This window comes from Sphaeramia orbicularis, chromosome 19 (genome assembly GCF_902148855.1).
Source record: "Sphaeramia orbicularis chromosome 19, fSphaOr1.1, whole genome shotgun sequence".
NCBI classification, from domain to species: domain Eukaryota; kingdom Metazoa; phylum Chordata; class Actinopteri; order Kurtiformes; family Apogonidae; genus Sphaeramia; species Sphaeramia orbicularis.
The window spans coordinates 26,432,219-26,444,284 of NC_043975.1; the positions used below are offsets into that span (position 1 = coordinate 26,432,219).

Sequence of the window (12,066 nt, forward strand, 5' to 3'; positions counted from 1 at the left end):
GCTGTGATTTTACTCTTATGGGTTTTGACAGTATTTTACAGATCGTGTGTGATGTTATGTACAAAGAACAATGCATGAACACCAAAAACCAAAAGCTGTTGGTCATTTCATTCAGAAATGATATGAATATTTGTCATTTCCTCATAGCATCCCCATGTGTCTAGTGTCTAGTAAAACTTTTGTTATAATGTACCTATGAAGAGAGACTATCCCAAAAAGTGTTGTTGTACTGCATTATTACTAAACACGGTGCATTATTTGGGTTTCTACTCAATAAGGCCATATTGTTATAATTAAAATGCAAAAATTAACCAAAAATTGGTAATGCTTAAAAATGAAAAAATGTGGTTGCATTTTACTGTAGTAGGTTGGTCTTTGAATGCTTAAATATTATACACTTATATATTATATACTGTGTGTATTATATACAGAGTATATAATAGTTTGCACCTACAGTGACCCTCATGCTGTAAATCCACCATCCAGCATCAAGGACACATTCTGTTTGACTTCACACAGACTAAAAGTAATTTTCTCTCTTGTTTCCTTCTCCTCTCATGCTGTCTGCCAGATTCTTTCTGCAACTTGGACATCCCCATCATAAACGTGGAACTGGACGGTATTTTTGACATGCCTCACATCTCACCCTTCAGGAACTCAGTGACACTATTTGAATCAAGCAACAACAAAACAGAGTCGGAGGAAGAGTCGGAGAGCACAGTGTTATGACACCACAAAAAAAAAAAAACACGACTCTACTGCTGCTCTGCCTCACTCAACCCCCACCCCCTCCCCACCTCCTCCTCCTCCCCCTTCGACTCATATATTAACCTTTCACCTCTCGAACCGAAGAATTTCCTCAGCCATCACGCTCTCTGTGGATGTTTTATTTACACCTCACAGGGGCTGACGTCAAAACAAGCCCGGCTTAGAAAATGGTTTACACCTAAAAGAAATATTCATTCTCACATCTGGATTCTGTGAGGTGTTAGCGACAATGTTGTCAGGGGACTTTTGAGCAGATGTAAAATTTTATGTTGGCTGGTTTGATCCATGGCACATAGATTTTTAGAATACATGTTACTTTTAATTTAATGTGTTGTATTTTTCTTTTTGCCTTATTTGATTCACTTGCAATATTGCCTTTAAATCACACACAAGACTGGAAACAGGCCGCTGGGAGGAATGAGTTGTCTTTGCTGCTGCTTCATGTGTGAATCATAGAAGGAAGAACAACACAGTAGTGTACATCTGTCCTGCCAATGTGTGGGCCTTGTTTTTCTGTGGATCTCCCTGTGTTGCCATCTCTAGTTCCTCCTTCAGTCCTCAGGGGTGTCCGTTGAAACGCTAAGCACTGGCATGTGGTGGCAACAACCCCTGATGTCTGTCCCACCTGAGCGTTCACTGTGAGTGTGCCAGTATGTTGTTTTGGAAAGTGTGTGTGTGTGCGTGTTATAGTTTGCGTGTGATGTGTACTTGTACTATATAATGTTGCGCTGTTGGTGTTTTTGAGCAAATACAGGAATGCATGTTTTAGACATTTAGGAAAAGTTACCAGCCAGGTTGCAAAGCAGTTAAATCCCCAAATCACTCTTCTCAACACATTCATAGCATTCAATCAGGACATCAATCACTGAATATTTATTGTTTATATTGTATATTTTCAGAGTATAACATTATAAATGAATCAAATCATATTTTGTACCTACAGCAGAACTATAAAGATACCATTTCCATCTTAAAGAATATAACAGATGCTGTCAGAGTCGTATAAAATATGTGAGATACGTGGTTTCGAAGGGTATGAAGTGAAAAGGGAAAAACTCCACGTCAGTTCTCTAAATTATTTTACTAGCAAGTAAAACTGCACAGGATTTTTTATGTTTCAAGTCAGGAGACAGTAGTGGTAGTTTTACGAGCAAAGGAGTTGAAAGAGCAGAGAGAGTAGGAGTCAGACGACCTTTAACAAGGTGAGTTAACACTCCACCATCACAGGAGTGTTAACTCAGCTGTTTTGTTTGAAACCTCTGATGTCTTATAGTAAGTTTTGTCATCAAGCTGCATCCCCAGTAGTAAAGGCTACAGTACACATACCTTTTTTCTAACTGTCTCATTTTCACTCCTCCTCCTTCCCATTGCAGTTTATAGAAATAATGATGCTAATGATACTGATATTTTAGTCTATATTGGTGAACCAGAGGCAGGTGCAAAGATATGTGTATATGCGTTTATTTTGATGAGAGTATTTCTACAGATATATTTCTGAGTACTTTTTACTAGGTCTAAAGATTGATTTTTTTTTTTGTTTTTCCACTACGCATAATTCTCATCTGAGAAAAAAAGTTTAAACACGGGACCAGAATTTAGCTGCTGTCATATCAAAACCTTAAATCTTCAAAACTAAAAAGAAGAATACAGAATGATTAGGTAATTACATTGGAGAAACCAGGTTTGTTTATGACAGCAGCAGGTTGTTATTTGCCTTGCGGTGGGTTTGTTGTGACCTAACCGTATTTGTAAGACTTTCTTTTGGAGAGAACATCGGTGCATCCACAACACATGGCCTCAAAGTCACTGTGCTGCTCTACCATTCTCTTTTCTTTTAAGTGCGATATTATTCACAAGACTTGTGTAAATATTGATGCGTCTGTACATACGTGTTCTGTATATACTGATGGAAGAAATTTAAGTATATACATATATAATATACAGATACTGTATTAAAAATATAAATGATGGACATTATAACATTATACTGTATATATAATATTAAAAGGTTGCTAATCCTAGCACAATATTGCCAGGTTCACATAAAATAACATCCAGTAGACTTTGCACAGTTAACAAACTTTATATGTTACAGTAGATTTTATGGCACTGACTAAAGCTCAAGATTAAATCTAATTTGTAGATTTTTAAAATAAAAAATGCTGATACTGCTTACATTGCAGACTTACTGATTTTGGAAAGATTAACCTCTTGAACCCTGGTTTTAGTGCTCAAATTATTATTAGCAGTGTTTATGTACAAATGATGCTTTACTTTCAAGAACTACTCACACCTAAAATATAACATCCTTAGCTGTGCTGCAGTGTTAAATAGAAACAATTCAGCATCTTGGTTTTTCTTATTTGCCCACTGTTCATCGTGACATATTTAGTATTTCTGTAAAACTTGGCACATTGTTTCAAATTTAAAATAACTCCCAGGGTTTTTTTTTTTCCAGTGGCTTCACCAGTGGGTATACCAGGGTTTAAGAGGTTTTAAGAGAGATTCTCCAAATGCTAGATAGAGACAGCCCCCTCAGTTCCACAACACACACACACACACACACGCACACACACACACACACACACACACACAAAGGATATAATCTAACACTTTCAGGGCAGATACTTTTTACATGCAATCAGTAGCACCCTGACATTAGAAACAAGACAAATATTAGATAATGTAGTTTTACAATTAGCAGGAACATGCAGAAGACCTACAGGATCAACACAAGGTCAACAAGAGAACAGCAACATCACTAATTACATTGTCTTTTGAGCCACGTTGAAATCCATACAGCATGAAATGCTATCACCAGTGTTTTTAATATTTAAAGAAAAAAAAATAATGCTAATCACAAAACAATTTTATAAAAGTAATTGTTGCAATTTGGCTGTGCTGAGGTGAATGGTCTGTCCTGTCTTTGTCTGGATTTCTGTGTTACAATGTGCTGCTCTTCGTTTTGTACTAAAGGGTTTAAGATTACGGCTTGTACATAATATTCATCAATCTCAACTTTATTAACAATAACGCTGTCAGGCAGACACAGTCAGTGAGAAACTCCACAGACAGTTTCCAGTATTACAGCTTTTGCAAGCATGCCCTTTGAGCACTAAAATACGAAGGCCTTTTTTTTTACATGAATAGGTGGAATGTATCGGTGATAGCCAATGTTCACCTCATCGGTCGTGATAAAGGCGGATTATGTGTTGTGGACGTAGTTAGAACGGGTGGAGGGATATTTGATAAACAGCGTGTTATGAACAATTTGGAGGGTGGGGGGTATGATTCGACGTTGTCCTGTGTGAAAGTCAGCAGCATGCTTTTTAACCATGCCTATGAAATATGTCTCATCTTTGGTCCTATATAAATGTGCTTGTATTTATTTTTTATAAGAGAAAAAAGCGACCTTTGCAAAGACTAGAATAATTCAGTGCTGCCCTTGACCTTCATCAGACAAACGCCCATCGATTCTGCCAACAGCTTGTTTGAATCATTCATGATTCAATGTGTTTTCACCACTAATTGTTTTCCTCATGTTTCTTCTGTTTCTCTCTGAATAAGTAGAAAAGCACATTCAACCTAAAAGCATGAATGAAGTGAATATGACATGGGTCAGAACAATGTTCTTTTAGGTTTTTCTGATCAGAAGACTTGAATTTGATGAAAATTTTCACTGAATTTCTATCAAAATCACAACAGTTTGTAGATGTCACAGTGGTGCATGCAGCCATTGCAGATATTTCTCATTCATCTTTTTCCCATTGTTTTCAGTTCTAGTAATGGGGGCCAAAATAAAAAGGGAACAAAGAATTAACTAAGAGATCTTTTTAGACCTAAAGGTTCTTTGTGTCAAACTGTAGTGATGCTGTGGACTCTAAAGATTGGAGTAAAGATGAAATGCCTTTTGTTGGACATGCTTTCTCCTGGTCACCAAGTGGAACACAGTGTGTACTGTAAGATAAAAAATAATCCTCATCAGAATGTTGAAACTATTAAAAATGTTTTATATTACTTGGATTTACTGTGATTTTGTTAACTCCAATTGTTTACCATTCCTTTACAACAGTACCTTATTGATATGGTTCTTTTTCTTCAGAGATTATTATTATTTATTTTTTTGCTGGTAGAACGAAAAATTAAATGACAGAACCTACACACTGGACTAAAACACATGACAGTATTTTTTTCTTTGTTTCTTTTTAATATATATTTGCAACAAACACAAGTTTGTTTGGGAGAAAAAGGAAAAAAAAACAAACAAAATGCAGTGCTACCCATTTTTGGGTGTAGGAGTAAAAAAGTCAGGCTGGTTCACACTGATTTCTTTCTGCTCATGTACACTGTCACATCCAAGGTGCTTCGGTGAGGGACGAACACATTTCTGCAGACATAAAAAACTTGATTAGATTTTTGATTTGCTAGGTAAATCAAATTCAAAGTGACCATCAGTGACAGCGATGAAGTGTATCTGGCATGCAGATAACACAACAATAACTGAGTCTAGCTAAGATATCAGCCATGAATCTTCAATCACAGTTGTCTCTGTGAAAACATGGACTCTCATGAAAAGAACGGTGCATGCAATTTAGTGTGAATAAAAATGTTATGTTGTATCACACAGGTTAGTGAGAATGTGTGACACTGAGCTCTTACCATAAATGCTGAACAACTAGACAGAGGTGAGGCAGCTACTTCGTTTCATTTGCCCTAAGAAAACAGGATAATATTTTAGTATTGACAAAATCACACAAGAATAGACACATAGTTGTAATAGTAGAAGTATACGGGTAATAACATTTTTTTGGCAGCTTCAGATTACATTTCTTCATGCCCTTAATTTACAGTGAAAACCACAAATCTCCAAATAAGATGATTTTGAATGTTTGTGATAAACATTAGGATTAAGTATTCCTTTTTGGGAACTGCTCCTTAAACTTCTTTTTCATCTGAGCTCATGATAAATTGACTATTTTAGAAATATTCGGTTCTCAAAGGACAATAGCACTACAAATATTATCTTACAAAATATGCTGCATTGAATAAAAAATAGTTAAAAAGAGTTAAAACCTTATGTCCAACACTAAAATATAAAATTCACATGAATGCAGCTGTGATATTAAGCCAAAACCACAACAGTGATGGGGACCATTTTACTGCACAGTGATACTTGAAATACATTTGCTGATAAGTCTTTTAAGGTTTTGAATGTAGGACTTTTACTTGACATGAAGTATTTTCACAATGTGATATCAGTACTTTTACATAAGAAAGGATCTGTAGGTTTTTTTTTTCACTGCTGCAAATTTAATGTTTTCTAAGCAAACGCATTTATCAAAGTAGAAGATTCTGGCACAATTTTACCTACTTCCAAAGTGCCCAAAAGATATAAATTTACAACGGGTCAAGAACTGCATCTGCACTTGTCATATAAAATAATTTTGTTTTACAGTTGCAGAAAAAATTGTTAGACCATCAGAAGTCATCAAAAACAATGGTTATGCAATCAAGTATTAACTCCTGTGTGTATCATGTGACTCAAACTGTTTTTGTCAGTACAATGCCATAGCTATTGATGTAAAAATTTAAGTGATTTTGTGTAAGTGATTTTGATTATTAAGAAAACAGAAAATTACTAGATATCAGCTCTGAAATTAAACACTTATGAGCTATTTTTGTTGTTATCATTACATTTGTCCAAACAAATGCACCTTTAGTTGTACCAGGCACTACAATGAACCAGAAATTGAAGAAAACAAGGGTGGTCTAATATTTTTTTTCCGCGACTGTATTTACTGGACACTCCCCTTGCCTCTCTGCAAACATGGTACAGTAAATGACCAAGAGCCGACTATTCATATGCTCAACCCACCTTTGTGAATACCCTAGGTCAAGATTTTTTCTTGTTTTCATGTTTTATGTTTTTTAAATACAGCTGGTTATGTATTTCCGGATGATCCTGATAAAGGTGAAACATGTTGATCCAAACTTCGAGTGAAATCAAATTGTTCCATTTTTAAAAGTGCTGCTGCAGTTCTGGACCTGTTGTTAACATACTCATCTTAAATCTGTCATTTAAAAGGAGTCTTTGCTTACCAAAGTCCATGCTGATGTGTAAAGGTGAGTCGTATAATTTCAGATATTGCTGCAGTGTCTGGAGCTCTTCTTGAATCAGCAGCTTGGCCAGAATGTCCTGAGAGATGATTGGCTCTGGACTTTCATCCAGCACTGACTCAGGAAGAGCCTGGAGACCAATATGACAAAATAATTTTTTTAGTTATCAACAAAGAAAAAGTGTTGACTGTATTTTATTTAATTAGGAAAGACAAGAGTGTGATCAGTTATTACCTTCTTTGATACTTCCATATGCTCACTCAGATTCTTCAGACCTGACAGGACAGTGTAAACTAGAGACTCTGTGGGCTCCTCCTCCTCTTCCTCAGGTTGCTTGGCCTTCAACCCATGATCATCTTTAACTTCATTCAGCACCTCATAATAATAATAATAATAATAATAATAATAATAATAATAATAATAATAATAATAATAATAATAACAATAAATGCAATTCATACAGCACCTTCCAAAACATGATCACATGCTTTAATGCAATGATTCATCATATTTACAGAATACATTAACATTCAGTAATATGGGTAAATCTTAGGGTACCTTTAGCTAAAGATGAATACATTAGATTACATGACAGGAAATATGACCGCCGAAAAAAAAAATCTGAACTAAACGGCAGGTAAAAGTCAATATTTAGTGTAATATGACCTCCATTTGCACGTGTTGAACTGTCATTACGTTTTCTTAAATTATCTTATGGCACATTATATCAGCCTTTCTTCAAGCTTTTCAATAGCTCTTGTTTAGACCGCGGCTGTCTAGATCACAGTTGTCAAACATGCGGCCAAAACCGGCCTGCCAAAGGGTCCAATCTGGCCCGTAGGATGAATTTGCAAAGTGCAAGTTAGGGCATCAAACTCAAAAATAATATCATAATAACCTATAAATAATGACAACACCTATTTTTTTCTCTTCGATTTAGTGCAAAAAACATTAAATTATGAAAACGTTTACATTAACAAACTATCCTTTAACAATAAAATGTGAATAACCTGAACAAATATGAACAACCTGAAATGTCTAAAGAAAATTAAGCACAATTTTAACAATTTTCTCTGTTACTAAATGTTTTGTGCATATGTATAAATGATAAATATATGTATAAATGTGTAATGTATAAATAAAAAAGTCGAGGCATAATATTGATAAAATTGTGCTTATATTTCTTAACAAATTCCATTTTTTCCAGCTTAGTCACATCCTTTCTGTTTGAATATTTTGTAAATGTAAATATTGGCGTAATTGAATGTTATTTTTTGCACTAAAACAATTTGGAGTTGTCATTATTTATTGGCTATCGTGCTATTATTTTACTGGTCCGGCCCACTTCAGATTAAATTGGGCTGAATGTGGCCCCCGGAAGAAAATGAGTTTGACACCCCTGGTCTAGATGATCCCATACAACTTCTATAATATTGTTATTTTAATGCTGTTCTACATATTTCCATTTTATTTCAAATTAATTCCTAATGTTGATGCAGAGATTGAGTAATAAATATGTGTGCTTATTATAATCTCGATAAACAAACTGTTGTCCGAGACTTTTGCATAAAAATACTCTAAAACCATAAAGCATCATCACATAATAGACAAGCGCAGTAAAACAGTACCATAAAACATAAATAAAGTCACCAAAAAGCAAATTAATTCCTTCACAAAGCATGATTTTCCTCACTTAAGAAAAATAAATCATATTGATTGTATTTTTACTACTAAATAGACATGGCAAACCTTGTAACTCCACTGTTGAAACAGCCTGTTGGGAGGATCATGTGCCATAAACAGAATCTTAGAAGCCTCCACCATTGGACTAGAAATAAAGATGGACAGGTTCTGATACATAAATAATGAAACATCATAGAATGTAACATCAGATGTGACAGTATATTTACATGCACATGAAACCTGTAGTATTACCAGTCTGACTGTTGTTGCAAGTCATTAAGGTCTCTCAAAACAGAAACAATAAGCTCCCTGGACGACTGCAAAGAAAACCCCAGAGCAAACGTTACAGTATGAGTTCTCATATGATGATCTGTTACAAGTGATGGATGTTGTAAGTAAAATTTGCAGTTAAACTCACCTCAATGACATGAAGCAGGCAGGATGGGTAAATTAAAAGCAGGCCTGTCATGTTGTCCCATATATACTTCCTGCTCAGCTGAAAGTTTAGTTTTTCATAATGAGCTGTATGAGGGAAAAAAGCAAGTGTCTCATTGTTAGACAGAATAAAAAATAGAATAACACAATATGCAAATGCAGTGCTGCTGTCTAAACCAGCTATTCATGGTGCTTTTTCATGGTGCAGTCTTTTGGGTCTATTGTTGTGGGAGAATTCTTAAAATAGCAACCACTAAAAACTCATATAAAGTAACCCTGCAGACTCATTCATGGGCAAGGTGTGAAAGCTGTAAACAGTCTGAAACAAAGGAAACTAGACAGCCTTTCACTTCACTGACAGTACCTATGAATTTAAGCATTGGAGGCCTATTAAAATTAACTATAAGACAAGATATCTGTTCTAATAATGTTTTGTAGAATGATGATGAGTTCAAATGCACTCTGGTAACTTGCTGACCTCCCAGCTCTGTCCTGTCAACGAGATCACGGGGGAGCCGAGTGATCACTATCAGCCGCTGGAGCAGGATCTTCTGCACAGACACAGAATAAAAGGATTAGATCACCTGCAGAGTACACAGAGAACACTGCATCAGGGTTTCATAGTCACACAGACCTGCATATTTATTCATGCAATTAATAAGCTACATTTCTGCATTTTTTTTTTTTTTACATGAAGCAGAGTTTGTTTGCAGCATTGCTACAAAAGGTAATCATCCTGTGGTAGGTTGGAACAGGGTTTTTATTGGGGATCACTACTACTACTGTGTGTGACAAATGTAAAAGCAAATCAGTCAACAATCGAAAAAGTAACACTCGATTTTTTCCATTTGCTCTTGATTTAGATCCATACAAACCACATCTTCTGCTTTTGTCTTCTTCTTCGATGCCATAAGCTGGTGAAATAAACTAGTTCCATAATTTTCCAACGTCCTGTCTTCATCTGCCAAGAGCTGATTTTTCTGTAAACTGTTTTCCTCCATCTGTCTTCCTCTGTGTCTGTTTTCCTCTCAGACTGAGTGGAGCTGTTTGCTCTGGTGTTTATTAAAGCCTATATCCTAGAAACCTATTGTCCTACAGATGATGCTATAAAAGGCTGATGCAATTACTGTTACACAAAACACCCAAGACCCAATCCCTGGACTGTCTTGTATTTCAGGTAATGTTGGCAGGTGGGAGGAGAAACCACAGTGCTATAAAAGGAGGTTTGGTAAAGGACAGTGCTGTATTGAAACTGTTGTTATGTTGCATTAGTTCATCATAGACTGAAACTTTTTGCTTCATGTTGGGAAAAATTAGTTCAATATGTGATAATCTAGAGGCTGGACTTTTTCTTATATATAAATGAACAATCACAGCTACATGGTCACTCCTGAACATTTATTGTTCACGATCTTTTCCTTTTCTTTTTCAATGTTCTTTCTATTATTTTATTTCAAGTGCCCCCCCGACTGTTTATTAGAGATATAGACTTGAGAAAATGAACCAACAGTACACATGTAAATATAAATGAATGTACAATGTGTATGTGGATATCTGTCTGTGCCTAAGATGGACATGTCGATGGAAAAATATAACAAGCAATAAATGAATAATTCTAAATAAAGTAATAATAATAAACTTCTGTTATGCTCATTGAGGGTTAATGTGTCCTTATATCAGTGGGGTTCAATGGACACCTGTACATTACTTAGTACTGGGGTGTCAAACTCATTTTAGTTCAGGGGTCACATTCAGCTAAATTTGATCTGAAGTGGGCCGGAGCAGTAAAATAATAACATAATGATATATAAATAATATCAACTCCAAACTTTTCTCTATGTTTTAGAGTGAATAAAGCAAATTTACATTGTGTGAAGGTTTACATCTACAAACTATCCTTTCAAAAGATGTTAATAACTTAAACAAACTGAAAAAATAAGTGTAATTTTATCAATATTATGCCTCAGTTTATCATTTACACATGTACATTATAACTTACAGATCACAGTAGATCTACAAATACACAAAACATTTAGTAACAGGCAGAATCTCGTTAAAATTGTACTTCTCTTAAGACATTCCAGGTTGTTCATATTTGTTCAGGTTATTCACTTTTTTTTTTTTTTTTTTTTTTACGAAATTATACTTTGTTTTAGTGTAAATACATGAAAATATTTACATTTACAAAGAGAAAAAATTGGAGTTGTCATTATTTACATGTTATTATGATAGTATTTTACTGGCCTGACCCACTTGAGATTAAACTGGTCTGAATGTGGAACCTGAACTAAAAGGATTGTTAATATCTTAGTGTAATTTTTGCATTTCAGAAATTCATCCCAAGGGCCAGACTGGACCCTTTTGCCGGCCGGATTTGGCCCCCGGGCCGCATGTTTGACACCTGTAACTTTGTAACTGTTTATCAGACCAAAGTCATGACAAACAGTGCCCTAGTCAACGTTTTGGCAGATGTTTTAGTTGCTTTTAGGCTGATCTGAGTCCTTCATACTGGTAGTTTAATGGTTAATTATGAGCACAAACCTCTCTCATTCTCCTGTTAGAAACATCAAACATGGACACTGTTTGTCCTTCTTCCTCGTATGTGTCTCTGTCTTCCAAAGGTGTCGGTGAATAGTTTTTCATTCGCTGTGAAGACATGATCCTGACAGGACTGGCGGCCACTGTTTGGATGTTTGGCTCTTCGTTCGCTCCGTGTCGGTTACCACGGCAACAAGGACCGTCGAGCGTGTTTGACGTCATCACTGATACCGATGGATTATATTACAGAGCGTCGCTTATTTAAACATATTTGCAGTGCACTTTAGGGCTCTAAACACCATAACTGAATATATAGCTCTATCTGTGTGTAGATGTCACAGTATCTGATCTAGAGTCACTTTCATCTGTGTCAACTGGTAACATCCAGATTCTGCATTTTTCTCTGACATACCAATATGTATGAATTGAAAAGCAAATTACTGATTAGGTTATGTTTTCAATGTATGAGAAAAAGTATTATTACATAGCCTATAGAGTGGATTATGTACATTTACACAATATATT

The 12,066-nt window shown here is 35.5% G+C and overlaps 2 protein-coding genes across 9 annotated transcripts in view; one reads left to right on the top strand and one right to left on the bottom strand.

Moving 5' to 3' along the window:
- Positions 1-4,785, top strand: part of LOC115439534 (rho GTPase-activating protein 44-like) — a 75,870-nt gene extending 71,085 nt beyond the window's left edge. For all 6 annotated transcript variants that reach the window (XM_030163377.1, XM_030163379.1, XM_030163378.1 and 3 more), the window contains one exon: positions 572-4,785. The gene's annotated coding sequence lies outside the window, so the exon portion shown is untranslated. The remainder of the gene's footprint in view (positions 1-571) is intronic.
- A 244-nt stretch (positions 4,786-5,029) lies between these two features.
- tex47 (testis expressed 47) lies at positions 5,030-11,685 on the bottom strand. Of its 3 annotated transcripts, none has more exons than XM_030163195.1 (9): positions 11,545-11,685; positions 9,482-9,554; positions 8,987-9,090; positions 8,821-8,885; positions 8,635-8,713; positions 7,120-7,260; positions 6,868-7,015; positions 5,428-5,481; positions 5,030-5,155 (listed from the first exon to the last, which is right to left on the bottom strand). In XM_030163195.1, exons 1-8 carry the CDS (start codon positions 11,659-11,661, stop codon positions 5,444-5,446), a joined length of 765 nt encoding a protein of 254 aa, XP_030019055.1. In that variant the 5' UTR covers positions 11,662-11,685; the 3' UTR covers positions 5,030-5,155; positions 5,428-5,443. The 3 variants fall into 3 exon arrangements, with proteins under 3 accessions (XP_030019055.1, XP_030019054.1, XP_030019056.1); XM_030163194.1 differs by lacking the exon at positions 11,545-11,685 and adding an exon at positions 9,879-10,154; XM_030163196.1 differs by lacking the exon at positions 11,545-11,685 and adding an exon at positions 9,875-9,984.
- Positions 11,686-12,066: the final 381 nt, after the last annotated feature.